The following is a 20,133-nucleotide window of genomic DNA, read 5'->3' on the forward strand; positions in this document are numbered from 1 at the left end:
CTGGCACAGCTCACTGATGTCAACACATTGTATTCTCATGGAAATTGCGTAGCGCCACTGCTGTTTGAGTTTTTACAGTTACATGCGATAGGGAGATTTGCCCTGGGCAAGTAGGGAAAGAGCATTTGTGGCACCCTGAATCTATCTTAAGCCGATGTACCTTACAACAAATTTCACTGTGGACAGAAAATACACAATACCTCTAGAGGCATAATAATAGCAGTCCCTCAACCAGACCAAACTATACATGTACAAGCATGTCCTACATTGTATACTGTATGGTTTTACAGCGATACAGCTCACTACCCCTGGCAAATGATTTGCATAAGTAAACAAACAATGCGAAGACACCATCCACCCCTTGGCAGCACAGGAAGGAAAGCCCTGCAGCCAGCTAAGGCTGTTACGTGGACCTAGTTTGTTGTGGTACCAGCACAAAAGTGCCTGGTAATATGCTTTATACGTTCAGTTTCACTCAAGTACCCAATTCAATGTCTATACATGTACAACTATGCACAGTTTACGCCTACCTGATTTAGTGCGAAACCGCAGTAGCAACAGCCAACTTCTGTTTGGCATAATCTGGTTGATATTAAAATGCATAACAGTCTTTTTTCAAGGCTGTCAACTGGCATCACTTCCTACATATATGTCAAAAAACCAGGAAAATAAATTCTAATGAAATCTGTAATGATAACCACACACTTGCATTTCATGACAAAGTATAGATACTTATCAGAACATTTACATGCTAAAAATATGGTTTTCAGTGTGTTCATTACCAGAACGCGGGCATGAAAGTCTACACTGTCATAGACTCCAACTCTCCCGTTTTCGACGGGAGATCTCCCGCCAAAAACCCATTTTTGCAAAATCTCCCATTCTCCCGCTTATAATTTAATTTCTCCCGCGCGCCCTGGCTCTGTGTCTCCCGTTGGAAAGGATTTCTTACTTATTGCTATCGTATGTTGAAAAAATAAGCCTTAGATAGCACCAGAGAGCATCTAGAACCCTAGAAACTTCGCGCTTCGCACACATCAACTTAGAGTCTCCCGTTTGCTAGGGGTTTCAGGCGGGAGAATCTCCAGATCAGAAGGTGCTTTGGGTTGGAGTCTCTGCACTGTCAATAGATTTGATGTCCCGGCCAATACACAATTCAAGGGCTGGATGATGAGACTACAACCTGGCAGTTATATGCAAATGAGTTGAAAGACCCCCAAGTCTGCATCACTCTGTCCTATTGAAAGCTGATCATGAAAATGCATCTCCCTCAACGAGAAATAGAACGAATCAGTAAGAAAATTAAGCCACACATTCTTAAGACTTCTGTTCACGGGTACAAATATTTTGTACGTACAATGTAAAAGACTTGCACGGCTGTCTGCACAGCCATCATTGTTGGATGCAACATCACTTCAAGTATCATATAAGTCTCAATTCATTTTGTTTTCCATTAATCATACAGACATCTACCAAAAAAAAAAAAAAAATCAGACTGGTCATATACCTGAAGATACAAGAAACATTCAATACAAAATGTATGCTGAAGAAATTGCGATGTCGCTGCACTGCACAATGCAATAACTGTAAACACCTAACACATTTGGTACATACATTGTACCATCAACACCACCCAAAAAGAAAAAAAAAAAAAGAAAAATGATATAATTTTGCCCCAAATGTTTTTCATTGATTGTCACTGAAGTGACAGCCCATTCATGGTACATTAGGCACGATGAAATGAGTATGAAAAACAAGGTTACTTCATGCAAGGCTACAACATCGCGGTTGCTCAGTGGCCCTGGATGACTGAAAAAAAAAGAAGGAAGAAATGTTTGGGGAAAAAAGCTAAACAAATAAAGTACTCAACATGGAAACACACATGATGAAGACAAATTAAAACCGCGATATAAGAATACACAAATATGTCTCATATTAGACATATATCATGTGTGTGTGTACATTACAGTCCGGCTTGCCTACACATGTAAGCCAAATCTATTTGGACTGAAGAAGTAGCTTCTATTTTGAGAAAATTAGTCTTATGGGGATTAAAATCAATAGAATATAAAGAGAAGAGGACTTGAAAAAACCTTTGACCTAGGTGATTATTTGACTTTATAAAGTATAAATGCATGGTTGACTGTACTTACTTAATGCCCACTACACCTGCTTGTATCCATGTACAAAAATGTGTGATGGTAACAACATATTTCCTGGTTGATTCCATTCTCATCAACAGGCAGTACACCCTTTTTGCACTGCATGATTGTAGCGACAGGACCTGTGATCAAGCATGGAGCTACTATGGATCAAGGAGGCATCGATCCTCCTTGCTGTCACTATAGATTTGCTGCATGTTGCACAGTATAATGTCTTCGTATGTCCAAAAAGGTGTACCCTCCTCGATCTGCCTAAATCTTCATCCAGTGTGCAAAACATGAGATGCAAGAGATGTCCCAACCAAACACTCACGTTTGTCAATCTTTACTCCCAAGGGACTGTTGGCATGGCATGCAGTGTGTCTTCAGTGCATTCATGTGTGCCTATGAGTCAAGGAAATAATCCACAAGTCCCAGACAGGACTAAAGTTGGAACTAGTGCATCTCTCACGCCCAACAATGCAAAATAGGCTGGTTGAAACACACTGTGTGCCAAAGTGCAGACATACAGTTTACATTACATCGTATGTTGCCAGCTTGTGTTCAAGGTGCACATGATCCATTTTTGTCTGGGGTTACTAAAGTTTGATTTCATGAACAAGTTTTATACTGATCTTCCTTTCCAAAGGAGGCAATGCAGATGATTTTAATTTCTTTTATTTTTCAACAGTCATCCATCAATAAAGACAGAATGTTTCTACAAAAACAGCTACAATTTGTATTTTGTACGACGATTTATGATGTTGGCATCCCATATCACAAGAGCTAATCATTGATGTTGTTGTTTTCTTGCTGTTCTCTATTTTGACTAATTCACACACAAACAAGTTTGTGGAGTGACAGTAATTTCAAACTTCTTGGCTCAATCACTGCCTATTACCTGATATTTGCTAATGAACCTCTTTTGATAAACACCTGAGAATTGCCTCATTAATAGGTTATCAAAAACGTCTCTCAGTCACATGATTATTTACCTGTCAATCATGCAGCAACAGCGTCAGCGAATAGTCATGGACAAAAACAACAACAAACCCTACTACAACTTGTACTTGGCACTTGATCAAATCATGGACCTACAACGAAGGTTTACATGTATGATCAATATGTTGACACTCCTGAGCATTCAATGTGACTAGGCATGGATTGCTGAAATTCCTTCGCTTGTTTACATCAGGCTTGAGAGGATTCTACCACTTCAAATATCAAAATAATCACTGAATCACAAAACTTGGCATGATTCCAATTCAACAACGCAACTGCCAGTGTTGAGTCCCCACTCCTTTCTTCGAGTGCAGTCGTATTTACACAAGCAAATCACACAAGAATAGGCATTAAGATCCGAAGTAACAATAGTAGACTTTGCCTGAACCATTAACCCGTATCCAGCTCAGGTTTCTCAAGTAATCTCACTTTGAAACTTTGTAATGAGAAAAAAAAAAATATGGCTGTCATCAACCACAAAATCATGCCAAATGCTTACACAGGCACCTTCCTTTATAAAATAACAAAGTCCTCAGAGACCTGTACATGTGTAGTTCTCTTTCTTTATCATGAAATTGTGTCATAGCTGAACAGCAAAGTACAGAAAGATAATATACACAAAGTATTGTTGTGTAGATGATAATTTCTGGACCTGAATCTTTAGTTTGTTGTAATAAGCATTTTGTTATAACCATTTGATAACAGGAGCGCACTGTACTACATGTACCAAGTTTGAGAGCACAGGATGATTGGATTGTACAATCAATCAACATCAGGAAGGCATGAGTGGCTTAATTGAAATTCCAATTAACTCTCAACTGTCTCTTTCATACAATAGGATAGGAAAGCATGATGATGAGTACTCTGTCACATACAGTACTCACGCAAATATTTTGTATGGGGTGTTTTATTTTTTTAACAGCTCTCTAGTACTACTGATAATTTGTATGCAAAACTCATGTACAAGTAGCTTTGGATACTGTGCATGTTACTTTCCCAAAAGTTTTCCTGCAGAAATAGCATTGCCAAGATTCCATTTCCTTTAACTACGCACTTTACTACAATATGTAGTAAAAACATTTATCAGTTGGCTACACTTGTACGTGTACGTGTGCCTTACACGTCACACACAATGACTTGTAATCTTGCTCTGATCTATTTCTGTAACTTGCCAGCAATCATGCGGGGCAAAGATAGTGTGTCATTCCCATAGTTGACATATCGTAAACAGAACAGACTCTCTTGCATGCCGCACAGCTGGTTGTAAACTGCCTCTGGAAGTAAATCTCTTGTTACACAATCCATCTGATATCCACCACAGTACACTTGATATTCCTTGCCCCATCTATGACCTGGGTTTAAAGTACTTGTGCAGAGCGCTTTGCAATCGAATCAAGATCCACAAGCATCAAATTTGTGCCATGCTTGTGTAATGTATGAATAGGCAAAGGGAGTTAATACGTAGTGTTCATACTTTCAGAACAGAAGTGCACTTTAGGCAATGAGTGAGCACTTTGAAGTCACTGCTACACACAAGAAGTATGTTTACATGTATGTACAAGTAGAGACGAATGATATCTTAAGACCAACATCAGCCAATTTGATGATATATCATTCTTTTTAATATATTATTTGAAAGGATAGAGATCAAGCAAGTCATTCAAGAAGTAGAAAACCATACTTTAAAAAAAAAGTATAAAATACTTTTTAAGCTTAAAAAAAGATACATTTTATCATCTTTACACTAAATTACAGACACTTTCCAGCACATACGGTCTTCCGTATTTTGCCTTAATTTCTTAGTGCAATCTTATCAGTCATCCACTGGCATCATCCTTAGACCTCAAAATTTACCATATTTGTAAACATGAGATCTGATACTGATATCATCTGTTTGTTTGAAAATCTTATAATCTGCCCTCTTTCTATTCCTACAGAAGTGAAAATTTTTGTTCAGCAATGTATGCAATACTATCATTACTTTTATGCCCAGCATAAATTTTTAGCACCACTACAGTCTGTATACGTACAAGTTATGTATATCATAACATTAGGCCTTGATTGCTTTGCATGTTTGCCAACTGCGTTCAGTTCACAGATGGAGTAAACAAGCGAACGGGACCATACCCTACACTACCCATCACATGATGTGCAAATGCCATATGAACCAGCTGGAGGAACTTCACATCATGTACATGACATCAAGTAGTTAAGACAGATGGATAAGTACTAGGAAAATACACTTAGAAACTGCTTGCATACTTCAACTGGTATGAGGAATACTGTAGGCCTACTAATACAAAAATATGTCTCAGGGAGAAAGTGGTTTTGAGGAAAGTTGAGAATTCAAAATCAAACAAATATGAATAGGGAAACTGAGCAAAAATGGAGAAAAATCACCAACTTAGTTTGCTCAAGTCAGTATATAGGACTTATCTCTGAGACAATTTGCTTGATGGAACATGATGTTTTCAACTTTTCCCCTCAATTTCTAATCAGCTGCATACACGTTTTCAAAGACCATGAAACAAGTTTGACCACATTTGCATCGGGGAAACAATGTCATTTATTCTATGATGCAAAATATGCAATGACATTCCACTAAAATATTGTAGGCCATGATTTCATCATATCTTCTGCAAAATGATTCAAGACAAGCAAATCGTTTTATTTCAGTCATCACGTGGCCCGAACAACTCATGCAATAAGGTTCCCGATGGAACCTATCGAGGATTGGATGGTAAAATGCACACATTATCTGTCTAACTTCATTCTGTGTACATACTAATCCATTCAAGAATCTTGTGCAATGGCTTAATAAAGTTCTATGTAATTGTCATACTTGTTTGACTTCCATTTCAGTCATGAATATTCTACTAGTCTGCATCATTTCTTGTCATTATCAAATACCAGTATAATTGGTTAAAATTATTAATTCATATTGAATCAGTGATCATATTCACTGAATCTGTGCCCCATTTCATGAAACTTGTTATCAATATATCAATAACAAGTTACAAGTTGTATGATAGTTAAGCTACTGAAATTCTTGCATCTGATTGGCTGAGGGCAAATTTGTCATAGAAATGAACTTTGTTACTATAATACTAATAACAAGTTTTATGAAATGGGACCCTGGCTTCTGTACCTGCCAGCATAGCGTACAATGTATGTGTATCGTATGAAAACCAATATCGTCAATTAAGTCAACAACTATGCTTTTTATAGTCTAAAGTCACCTTTAAGAAAGATACCATTAAAATGTTTACAAAGTTCCAAAGTTGACATAGTGCTGAATTTATGATTTAGTTTCTTACTTTTATCGAAGCAAATTAGTATATAAGTTCAATTTAGATTTTTAGGTCAATTGAAGACCTGTGAGACTACAGTATTTGTGTGAAGCACTCACTTTACCTCATAACATTTTTCACATCTAGACTGTCCACATACAATTGTACAGTGTATCTATTTTGGCTTCTTTTTTTATATAAAAGACTAAACTTTTTAAAGTAAATTTTATCCTTGCATGAGCAAAAGTTTTAATTAATACAATGAATCTTTCCTGCAGTAATATATTCACACAAGTGTCTAGCTAATTAAATTTCTAAATGTCAAATTACTACATTCGTACCTACAGCTGTAGCATAAAACTTGGATCACAAATTGGTTTATCAATGTTTAAATCGGTCCATCAACATGATAGGCAGGCAATCAATTGAGTACTTCCTTGTTCTCAATGAAAAGTTTGCCTAATCAGATAAGATGGGCCAACAAGTACTCACAGCTTGCTGAGTCAGTTTAAATAACTAAATGTCATGGGATGTGATGTTTACCTCTTCTCTAACTTCAGACTAATCAGGGATCATTTACTACCTCAATGCTGCACAAAATATACGCCTGTTTGTATGTACACTAAACCAATAGACCCCTACAGATATGTAGCACCTTGCTTTGTGCTGCAGTCATTTTAATCTACTTTTTCCACACTTTCACAATAAAGTACTTCGCACATGCTGCTATACAGAACTGTATAAGATTTATCTTTTTCTATCCTGTAAATATCATACAGCTAAATGCTACTGAACTTGAACTGTCTTCACTATGAGATTTCACTGGAAAAAGACAGCATGCAGTACAACACTCAAAATTTGTGAATGTTACATGATATCTGGCCTACAGAGCTCTGTATATTCTTCATTTTTTCCTTATATGATGCACAAGCGATTACTCAAACAATATAGTACAACATATGACAATGCCATGTAATTAGAATGCATTATTAAAACACAAAGTTACTTGGGATCAGACAAACCCAAATCAAATTTGATGGGGGGGGGGGGGGGGGGGGGATACCATTCAGCCTACCAAATAGCAAGCCAAAACCAAGACACAAGGATATTGCGAATTCACACACACACACACACACACACACAGGTAGTTTCATTTTAAAGAAGAGGTACATGTATTTACACATCATTTCCTTCTTCCTAGACAGTTTATAAAAGAATCTACAAGTTTGCACTTCAATGTACAGTTGTAAATAAAATGCCCATAAGACGACAAGACTGCATACAGATCAGGCACACAAATTGAACACACGAATGTGAAGGCAGACATACATAAAATACACTGAGCATGATTGTAATGCAGGTCTTCCTATTAAAGGGGCATTCCAGACGATTTTCATAATTTCACATCATGTAGTAAATAAATTGACAGCTCCATGTATAGATTTGTGGAATTTATTGTGATCCGTGAGCAGAGAAACCAATACTCTGAAAAATCTAAAACGCATACACTGAAATGTAGTAGTGTAAGTTCATTACCATATTGCTTGCTTAACAAGTTCTTCTGTGTGGAATCTATGCATGCCTTCTTCTTTTGTTCTGCTTCCTTGAGCCCTAACTCATGCCTTCTTATGGTGAGGCTGCCATGTCATCATCCTTGTTCTTTACAATTTGTAATAATTTTTGTAAACTTTCTTATTCCTCATCCCAATGACTATAAATTTGGAAACTCTGCACTCAGTATAACTAATTCATAGTTTTTCAAATGTAAAAGTCTGAAAATCAAATGGCGGTCTCCTTTAAATGCAGAGCCATATCAAATATCACATTACCCCTACTGTGTGTACACTGTAATTCAAACCCTCAGCTTTCCCATGCAACATCCCTTCCAAAATATTGACTTTAAAATCAATCTTGCAGACCTTGTACAAATGTATGCATACTGCTTCCATTTCAGCAATCAGAAATTAAATTACTCTCTAGGCCTATATTATTCATGTTTTTGTCCTGAAAACTGAATCATTAGGGGCAATGCTAGACTGATCCATAGAAAATTAAACTTGACAAACTTTCACGCGTCCATTTCCCCTCACACATGAAGCAGATAACCCTGCATTGTTTAAACCCAAACAGTCATCTTTCAATAACAATTTCCTTCATTTTTGAAACCCCAACTGAACTATGCTCTGAGGTTTACTCCCTGTACAGTAACCCAGACCATTTAAGAAAAAATATCTTTCCTTTCATTTCATCTTTATACAGGTACTGTCTGTCAATGGATTTATGAACAGCATTGCATGATTTTAGGTTTGGTACTAGCGTTGGTATAAGTGCTATCAACATAAGCACCAGCAATAATCCCAAACTAGGAAGTCAGTTTATAGCAGGCTGACATCAAAATTATGATGTTGTTCCTGTACCCATGGTACGTGTTGGTCTCAGCATTGAATGTTGTCTGCTGAACCTACATTGTAGACTCTCCACTGCTAAAAACATGACAGTGACTTACGTCCTTTTTCTCTTCTGGCTAATAAAGGATAATCAAATTCATTGCGGCAAGTTTGGTGTTGTAATGCAAGCCTTTCTTCAGATGTTTTAATAGTTCGCTTCATGGATCTATGAGCTTTGTCCATACTGTGGTCATACATGTGTAGGCCATACAAAGCTAATTAAGCAATATTTGCTCCTATTGAGGGGGTATATCGAGTACACCAAGGGAGCAGAATCAAGACAAGTGTAGGCCTATATGATGGAGAGGACTGTGTAAATATGGAGAATCAATCTGCAGGCATGAGAATTAGGACAGAGAAAATATACTTAAAAGACATACAGTGTAAGAATAATAATCAATCCTGTTCATACATACTACACACTCTCACTTGTCAGGCAATCCTAGAACATTGTTTTGCTGTTTATGTGCCATGGTAACAACTCCCTGTGTGCCACATTATTCTGAGAACCGAAAATGGGCAAAACGACTGTGTTTTGCCTGCAACGACGACTGGCAATAGTCGGAGAATAGTACCAATCACTTAATACAGTATTTACCAAAGGACATCGTGCTGGACCTACAGCAAGTTTGGGTATTTGGTTGTGCAATATTCAATAGGCGAGATTTTCTTAAAAAGTGACTGTTCTGATATTCGCGCACCATATCCCATTGTACACACACAACTGGACCTACAATATGTCATCTCTCATACTGCTGACAGTGACAATCCACTACAGGATGTAGTCTTCTGTAGATAATAAAGTCTACACTGGAGTGGCAGGATGTCACCACCTAAAGTATTTTTAAGTATTATATGCACACACTGACAAAATGGCAGTGAATGGAGAGGTGATGTACAATTTTGTAAAGCACGGATTGAAGAAATCTGCATGTGACACACTGATGAAATGCCTGGACAGAGGAAATCGGAGGAAGTATTACGAAGAGGGATTATATCATGCTATATTCTTCAGGACATTCAGTCAGAGCTACCAAGTCCCACGCATTCTGAGTGAGACTCAAGCATTTAGGGGCCATCTCACGATCTCACGCATGGCACCCATTTTTCTCACGTATCAGGCGAAGTCTGCAACTTGGGCCTATAATATTAATAATGAGCATAGCTCAAAGGATTAAAGTGATAGTTGCAATTGAGGGTACACTTCCCTTTTGTCTTTCAAGATAAGTAAAAATAGTCACTTAAGTATGCACCTGATCGCACCATTAAGAGCTAAAAATTGAAAAAGCTCCCTACCGCGGAGGGCTAAGAAAACCCTCCCACACTCGCTCGCGAGCACATTTGCGCGCCGAGATGTCGAGTCATGAAAATCTCACTCATAAAATTTTTTAAAACTTGGCATCCCCAATTCAGTGTTTCTGTCAACTATCAAGACTTCACACACACACACACACACACACACAAGAAGTCAATATCGGGATATACAAACATGGCTTTTCATCAGGAAAGTCTAGCATATTGTGCCTATGGCTATGCCTATGCTGTGCATGGGCCTGTGGTCTGTAGCACAAGCAGACTATATGACATTTTGTTGCATGTCTAAAAAATAATCAATTAGTAACTGTTGCATTGCTGCACACCTTGGCTCTCTTCTGGCTGATCAATACAACAGTCTTTATCTAGTTTCTCTACACAGACACAGGCTTCTTTCACCAATTTCAACTTTGAATTTGTAATCATTATGATCATCCATTAAAAAAAAAGAAAAAAAGAACATGTTGATTGAGCTGTTGGGAGTGTGAGTGGTGCAGTGTGCAGTGTGCAGTGTGTTCTGTCTGTCTGCCATAAAATATCACAAAATTTTAAAATGGAGATCTTATTATGATTTTCTGATTTATCAACACTTCCATGAATGCCAACTCTCTGTCTTCAGCACACTTGTGAGTAATTTTGTGGTGATATTTAGCACCAAATGCAGCATTCAACTCTACGCCACCCTTCATCTTGTCAGCACTGTGAAGTCTACAGTCCCATCCACGCCAATTTGTGTACACACCTTCATGTTCAACAATGTACATGATGAGGAGGCTACATATAGTGCATTACTGGTATACGGTTCTACGGATTGCATGATGATGGGAACACCAAGCTAACTAGCGGTATACTGCTGTTCATTTCAAACTCGCAAGTACATCATTTATAGTTTTATTGTGACTTCATTTGACTAGTTCAAAGTAGTACTGAGTAGAGCCTACTTATCTTACTTGCATGGTACAATAGGCCTACTCATGTTTGGTGAATAGGTCCTATTGTATTCAACTCTATTCAACTTCATTGCCACCCTTCATCTTGTTGAATACCACCGGTTACTGCACTGCAAAGCTATACAACCCCACGCTGCTGGGTCCTGCAGGTTGTGGACACACACACACACATGTGAAGGTTTACAGGTATGTGACAGCCATTTTGAACCCTTCTCACATACAAGATACCGGTACATGTAAATTTATCACAAGTTGTTGGAACACACCAAAGGCATAGCAACCAAGCTATATTGGACTCACAACATCGTTACCTCGATTTTATAGGAAGTTTTATTTTGATATTGGATAGAGTCTGCTGTCTTCAAGCTACGTGATAGAAATGACAAACTTGAAGAATTTGTGTTTATACTACTCCCTCCTTGTTTCAACGATATTAAATATCACTTGCAGCAATGAAGTATTTTTTCAACCTTCTTCTGAAGCACGCCCTTGTCTTGTCCTACATCATGTGTACTCAAGTAGATCACGCTCATGCCAACAGACTCCAGAAAGAAACCACATCCTACCTCACTGCAATGAACTTAGTGTTAGTACATATGCATTTCGCATTATTTCTCAAAATGCCAGCACCCAAGCTCGAGTATGCCCTTCTGACCACAGATGTAAAGGAAAGTGTTTGATTTATTTGAGCATACTTCTTATCACAAATTCTGCCGATGTTGAACTTAATCCTGGCCCCCGAGTGAAAGACCCCTGCCAGATTTGCTATCGCCAAGTCACGTGGAAGCAGAGGGGAGTCGCTTGTGACAATTGTCAAGAATGGTACCACGCTGACTGCATGCTAATGTCTACTCCTGTTTATGAAGCTTTAGGTAACTCTAATGTGTCATGGTATTGCATCTCCTGTGGCATGCCTCAATTTTCTAGCAGTTTGTTCACCTCCTTCCAGGCTAATACAAGTAACCAGTTTGATTGTTTAGCTGATGACAATAATTCAGATGGAGTTACCGACCAAACGTCCTCGCTTCACTATAGTCCTGGTCATCCTATTGCTTCTTCATCCCCTATTACTACCAAGCGGAAGACTGGGAGAGTTAACAAAGTAAAGCAAAACCTCAGAGTTCTGAACATAAATTTTCAAAGTGTCAGAAATAAGAAAGCGGAAATAGGGGACGTCTTGGATTCTACCAAACCAGATATCGTCTTGGGAACTGAAACATGGCTTAAAGAAAACATCACCAGCTCTGAGCTCTTTCCTGATGGTTATACTATCGTCCGGAGAGATAGGTCTGATGGCTATGGTGGAGTCCTAATAGCCCTTAAGGAAAACATAATTTTTGAGCAGCTGTCTGTTGAAGAAGCAGTAGAGGCAATACTTGTTAAGATACCCGTTACCAGAAATAAGTACCTTCTTGTAGGTGTCATCTACCGCCCTCCTTCATCCGGTACTGAATACATGGACATGGTCTGCAACGTGATAGAAAAGATACACTCCCAACACCCCAATGCTGTGCTCTGGTTAGGAGGTGATCTCAATCTGCCAGACATCAACTGGGCGACTCAGACCACCGAGAGAAACCAGTACCCCTCCGCAATCAGCCACCGCTTTCTTGAAATGCTCCAGAACTGCTGCTTGCACCAAACAGTTGATTTTCCAACTAGATTTAACACCTGTTTAGACCTTTTCCTCACAAACCGACCATCATTAGTGAGCAAGTGTGCAGCCTTACCTGGAATTGGAGACCACGACATAGTCTCTGTGGAATCGTCAATCTCCATCAACAGACGTAAACCTGTTAGAAGAAAGATTTATCTCTGGAAACAGATGAATATTCAAACTATGAAAGATGCATGTGTATCCTACCAGACAACCTTCACATCCCAATTTGATGCCCAGAGTTCTGTTGAAGACATGTGGTCAGATATAAAGATCAATCTGACAAACATACTTCATGGAAACGTCCCCTCCAAGATGACGTCAACACGGTCTAATCAGCCATGGATTAATACAGATGTCAAGCGTCTGTCCCGACGTAAGAAGCGTAGCTTTGTCAGGGCTCGAAACAGTGGCAATATTAAAGACAGGGAAAGATACCATGTGCTGAAGAAACAATCAAGAGTAGCTTGCAAGAGGGCCTTGAATGAGTACTTGACTGACATAATCAGTCCACAATCAACCAGCAACCCAAAACGTTTCTGGCAGTACATCAATAGCAAACGCTGTGATGCAAGTGGAGTTGCTGCCCTAAAATCACCAAGTGGATCCTTGCAGCTTGATAGCATGCAAAAGGCCAATGTCTTGAATCAACAGTTTTCCTCTGTCTTTAACTCGAATGAAGATATATCTACAATCCCGTACAAGGGTAGAAGTCCATATCCAAGCATGGGAAACATTTCAGTCTCCCCCGCTGGTGTTTTTAAGCTCTTGTCCGAACTTGATCCCCATAAGGCCACTGGTCCTGATGAAATTCCTACCAGACTTCTGAAGGAATTAGCCAAAGAATTGACACCAATCCTTACCATATTTTTTCAAGCATCTCTTGATCAAGGCAAGATTCCTCTTGACTGGAAAGCAGCAAATATATCTCCGGTCTTTAAATCAGGTGACCGACATGATCCCTCCAACTACAGGCCCATCTCACTGACATCAGTAACCTGTAAGATGCTTGAACACATCATTCACAGTAACATCATGGACCATCTCGACATACACACCATCTTGTCAGATGTCCAGCATGGATTTCGAAAGAAGAGGTCTTGCACATCCCAGCTCACCCTAGCAATCCATGACCTTGCAAAGGGTATTGATAATAGAGAGCAGATTGATGTCATACTGCTTGACTTTTCAAAAGCATTTGACAAGGTGCCTCACTCCAGACTTCTCTACAAGCTTGATTACTACGGCATAAGGGGAACACTCCACAACTGGCTTTCTGACTTCCTCCACAACAGAACACAAAGGGTGATCCTCGAAGGTTCCATCTCGAGCTCTGTCAACGTTGCTTCAGGGGTACCCCAAGGAAGTGTCATAGGGCCATTGCTGTTCCTGCTGTTTATTAACGATTTGCCGGAGTGTCTATCCACCGACTGCACTGTGAGGTTATTTGCGGATGATTGCATGATTTATAAAACAATCAAGTCAGAAGCAGATGCCCACATATTACAGCAAAACCTTGATGCCCTACAGTGTTGGGAGACCGACTGGTTAATGCAGTTCAACCCAAACAAGTGCAAAGTGCTTCACCTCACCAACAAGAGGAAACCACTTCTTAATTCATACAACATCCATGGCCAGCCACTGGCAAACACCAACACAGCCAAATACCTTGGTATTCACATTCAGAACAACCTTAGCTGGAACCACCATATCAATCAAGTTGCCAAGAAGGCCAACTCCACCAGTGCCTTTCTTCAAAGAAACATCCATGCATGTCCAAGAAAGATCAAAGTGCTGTGCTACCTGACCCTCCTGAGACCAATCATGGAGTATGCCAGCATAATATGGGACCCTTTTACACAGGTCAATATCAACAGGTTGGAGATGGTACAACGCCGTTATGCCCGCTTTGTGTTTCAGGATTACCAACGAACAAGCAGTGTCACCGATATGCTTCATAAATTGGGCTGGCCCTCACTCCAGGAACGTAGAGCTCAAGCGAAAGTCTACATGATGTATTGTGTTATGAACTCTCATGTAGACATCCCATCCAATACAATTCTATCCACGAATCCCAGGACCCGCAGGGGCCACTCCCAGATGCTGAACATTCCTCATGCACGTACCCTCATCTACCAGAGAAGTTTTATTCCGGACACAACACGACTGTGGAACAGCCTACCAGACCAAGCCATCAATTGCACCTCTCCTTTAATGTTCAAGGAAGAGGTGAAACATCTCCAGCTCCGCTAGATGGCAGGAGCAGTTTTTAGCAGCACATTTTAATTAGCACTGTACATATGTGTCTTCATGAGCAAACGTTTTGAAATGCACTGTACATGCATGGCTGCACCTAGCACCACACCAGTACGCTGATACACCACAAGGTGGCCTGTACTTTATTGAAAGAAGAAGAAGAAGAGCAAGGCCAATCACTCAAGACAATGAAGGGTAGACTCTATCAGAAGTGAGGATACTGCCTTTTGTTCACACGATCTTTAATTGGACACAAGTCACGTCAAAGCCACAGCTCTTTTTTAACAATTCCATCACTCACTACCTGGACAGTGCATTTGTTTCTCTCTAGGACTCTAGGAACGTTTGGGTTTATCGTAGCATGAACCTACTTTCGCTTGCCTTTGGGCTTTGGCTTTTGCACAGCACGGGCAGCTCCACTCTCAGGAGCCGGGCTGGCCTACAAAACGCACGCTGCACTGGCGAGTACACACACCGCGCAGCTAGCTCTACAAACGTGCTGTCCGACTTACCAAAACACAATATTGGCACACACAAACATGACTGCGCTCGGCTGTGGCTTCTCCCAGACCAAAAGGCTTTGGATATTCATCACTAATCCCTCCATCGGGCTTAAAATGGTCTTGAGACGCTCCTCTCTTGTTCTGATCGCCGCCTCTCTCTCTAGTTCCCTCATTTTATCAGCGGGTATGGAGTCAAATGATCGAGAAATCGTCGGACTTGAGTCGTCGGCATCATCCATTTTGTTTCATCCATGTAACTGTAGTCCGGTTTGTTGTGGTATGACGTCATGGCACTGCGTTCACACAGTTCACACACTGTACAAGGCGAGATAAAGGCGACGATACACTAAACTACACATGTATATTGATGGAGCACCCACACAAGAACTATATCAACAGGAAATTGACGTTTGTTGTTGTATATTATTATTGGCATACATAAGTCAATCGCACGCATGAATATAAATCGCGGATTTCCTAATTTGATTAATATCATCGCTTGATATTTAATATCAATCTAAACATGGACAATTACCGTGGTACCTTCTATGACCTCTTTTGCAAAGTGCGCGATTTTTACACTTCTAAATTTCATTTTCATTCCTTCTATGGCACTAACACCGCACCAGACCTAGCCTTTTGTCAAGGCCCTCTCGCTGTAACGGACGTGCGAACGGACGAGCGAAGCGAGTCCATCCGAGCGCGCAGCCCACTCGGCTGGGCTCGCTATACCGTACAGCGAGAGGGCCTTGACAAAAGGCTACACCAGACCCGCCAAACAGTGCGAAAATACACCAGGAGGGCATTTCATGAAGCATTTTGTCCGACAAAGCTGTCAGACAAATTTGCTCTCAGCCAATCAGATGCAAGGATTTCAGTAGCTTGTAACAGTTTGTCAGAAAAATATCCGACCAAAACGCTTCATGAAATGCCCCCCAGGAGGGCATTTCATGAAGCGTTTTGTCAGATATTTTCATCTGACAAAATGTTAAAAGCTACTGAAATCCTTGCATCTGATTGGTTGAGAGCATTTTTGTCCGACAAGTTGTCGGACAAAAATGCTTCATGAAATGCCCCCCAGATGGTGGACTGCACTTACTCGGAAGAAGAAGAAGAAGAAGAAGAAGAAGAAGAAACATGTGCATGCTTTTAGTATAGGCCTACAAATACACTAACTACTATGTTACAGAGTTCCGGTCAAAGCAATGGGCAGTATAGTATAGGGCAGTAACTCACTAACTGTTACAATTTATGAGGGGTGCATCCAGAGGCGATGTCAATTCACAAAGACATTATGCATACTTGATTACTAGGCCTACGCTATTTGGAAAATGTCATAAACTGACGTCATTTTCCAAATAGTGTCAAGCGAGCCATGGGGCCTAGGCCTAAGTTTATTTGTATCCAAATAATGCATGGCCTATAATCGCCTGAAACTATTTCAACCAATCACAAGAGGATTTTTTTTTTCCTCTCCAAGTGTTAATTTGATTCAGTTTTGTTTTCTAATGAATTCTTTTGGTCGAATAGATGGAGATCGTGGAGACCGTTTCAGTTTCCGGGACGATATATAGGAGTACAGTATTGAGCTAGGCCATATAGGATGTTGTGCGTGTTGTAAAACATTCACAGAAATCGCAATATCAAAACAATACGCCCGGTCACTAAAAGTCTCTACAAGTCGTCGGCGTTTTCACGAACCGACGCTATTTCGTTTTTGAGCGAAAATGCAGTTCTGAGAAAATCGCGTTTAAAGATCTCACAAGTTTTAGACAACGTTTTCAATGACTTTTCCTGTCTTGTGTGTGAAAATTTTGACAGGGTGATGAGAGTGGAAGTTGTTCTTCCTATCCATAGTGTAATTTTAGTGTGAATTCAAAAAAATTACGATATTTCTGTCTTCAAACTCACTGCGTCGGTTCGTAAATCCATCGTTTCTTGCGCGCACCATAGGTTATGTACTTAAGCGCGGGTCTCACGAACCGACGTAAGTTGTATTACGCCGCACAGTGGGCCAGAATGAGCTCAAACTGCGCCAAAATTATATCCCATGGTTTCTTTTTACCCAAATGTGGTGTCAAGGGGTAATTTGGGGCGTAGAATTGATTGAACATAATTTCAAACTCATATGACGTCACTGTGATGCTGATTTTTCATTTGCTACCAAAAATCGGTCTGTAAATGACGAATAAAGCAGTGCAAATCTTAGGCTGTTTTATTTTCTTTAAAGGTTAATTTGAAAAGAGGTTCATTTATCTTTTCACATTCACTGACACTGCTTATCTACTATCATTGAATACATGATGCTTACATAATTGGCCACAGAAAGTGTATAAACATTCGGCGATCGAATTCATGCTGCGCTGGAAGTTCCATATTATGCCCACGTACTGCAAAATAATACTGTTGTCCGTGTGAATTAGAATAAGTTTATGATGTACGCTGTACTTTTGGGGGAATTTCTTCACTCTATTCTAGCAGGACATAATGTGTGATATCAAATCAATCTCTCTACTTTATAACCTTAGGCCTATGCCATATCAATTTATACAAGCGCAACACTCGAAAAACCATTTTGTCTAATTTTACTGGAAAGATAACAAATTGTGAAGTCAATAATCAGGAGAATGAAAGGTTATGACTTAACAACTAAGAGTGAGTCTTCCGTGTATGAAGGTTTACTTGAAAAAGCTATAATAAAATATTTTTTTAATGAAAAATCTATCGGAATCACTATCATGTGAAATTATAAATTCATCCCCATTCCACAAGGATTTTTTTTTTCTCATCAGTCAGTCGTCGGAAGCATTTTATTTTTTTTTTTTTTTTTGCTTCCGGCAACCCACCTAAGTATATGGGATCACAGTCTGATGAATCCGATTTGTATTTGTCGCCTATCAGGTCAATGTCAGACAGGTCGGGCATGATCCCATGAGGCAAGATCGTCCGATGAGGATCACGCGAGCAATGTCTGACATTGACCTGATAGTCGACCGACACAGTCGGATTCATCAGACTGCGATCCGATACACTTTGGTGAGCAGCCGGATACCAACAGACTTTGCTTCCAAAGAGTAACCGATGAGAATAGAATATCTGTGTTTAGGTGTATAACGTTCTATCTGCATATGTCAAGAGTAGGATCGAAGTATCTAGGTGTCCATACAGTATGTATGGCAGAGGGAATAGCTTGTTTACAGCAGTGGCTATGACAATATGGACTATAATATGGCTATGACCTTGATTATGTGCAATTATGTACTCTTTTATCTTTGAAAGAAGGGTCTTTTAGGTGCCGGAACTAGCCCTATTCATATATTTATAACTCTGACCTCTAATTCAGTGTGAATCATGTTTGCGGGCATTTAACGTGCAAGAAAAAAAATGAATTAAAATATAATGCCGCCCTCATGCGGCGCCGTATGATAACAGAATTCCTAAGCGGCTGCTAGGTCCAAAATATACGTAATGTGCCGCGGAAAATCGGCTCTAACACAAAAAGTGGCAAAAGGTGGCAGCCAAATCTGGTATCAGCTTAAAGCTGAGACATCAGGAAATGTTGTGGTAATAGAATTTAGTTGGAAATCCGTGGCAATCTAAACTTTTCATTTGGATATATTAAAAAAGACAAATAATTACCCTCTTTTCAAGGATATTTACCGAAAAATGTTCATGAAGATTAGGTTTCTTTGCATTTTTACGGCATTCATGACGTAAGATAAACTCTGACAAATATGTGGGAGAAATTACAGGTTGATATCTCAAAAACTATATGTCGAAATTACGTTTTCATTAAAGAGGTTACAATTTGCTTTGAAACTCTTAAAATGTTGTATTTTGCTACTTCAGGTAGGAAATATATCCCTTTAATGTACATATCTGATTTAAATATTTCAATGAAATATTCTTCAAAGTGTTTCCTCTCAAGAGCGCATGTCAAAAATTAAAAAATCCCAAGTGCCCAAAATGACTTTTGGCGCACTTTGGTATCTCTCTGGCCCACTGTGCGCCGGTTCGTGAGACCCGCGCTGTAGGGCCTGTACAATAGGTAACGTGCAATACGCGTGTATTTACGAACCGTCGCTATTTCATTTTCGTATGTGTTTACATACAAATACTATTAGGGCTATACCTGCTTATCAACAATAACCTTATTAATTGAAATTAATTGTCATGTAATGATTGTTGTGATGATTACAATACATTTAGTGATAATTAAGATGATAATACAAGCCAGTTTCTCTTAATTGTTCTAAAAAGAGTGTTGTCATTGTTTTCATCTTCATTTAGTACACGCATGTATTGTTATTATAGCTGTGGTTGATCGTTCCAAAGATTTCTTTGCCCCCCCCCCCCTTTTTTTGTGGATATATTATTATTTAACACTTTTGCATTTGGACATCTATCATTTGGTAATACATGTATTCGGTATACTGTGTTTCATATTTTTTACTTTTTACTGTTTTTTTTAATACTTAATTAACTTACTTTTTCATTTTTTCACATTATTTTTAATTCAAATTCAGTTCACTTCTTTCATAATAATTATGAATGTTTGTTCTAAGATGAAGGA

The 20,133-nt window shown here is 39.3% G+C and overlaps 1 protein-coding gene across 1 annotated transcript in view; it reads right to left on the reverse strand.

The window, feature by feature from the left end:
• LOC139716577 (reticulophagy regulator 3-like) overlaps positions 1-15,810 on the reverse strand; it is a 31,555-nt gene extending 15,745 nt beyond the window's left edge. The window contains exon 1 of the mRNA XM_071628106.1: positions 15,570-15,810. Coding sequence (XP_071484207.1) covers positions 15,570-15,799 — 230 coding nt within the window. The 5' untranslated portion in view covers positions 15,800-15,810. The remainder of the gene's footprint in view (positions 1-15,569) is intronic.
• Positions 15,811-20,133: the final 4,323 nt, after the last annotated feature.

The sequence above is a fragment of the Diadema antillarum genome, unplaced genomic scaffold (assembly GCF_040938485.1).
Source record: "Diadema antillarum isolate AM-2024a unplaced genomic scaffold, OU_Dant_1.0 scf00000067, whole genome shotgun sequence".
In the NCBI taxonomy this organism is placed as follows: domain Eukaryota; kingdom Metazoa; phylum Echinodermata; class Echinoidea; order Diadematoida; family Diadematidae; genus Diadema; species Diadema antillarum.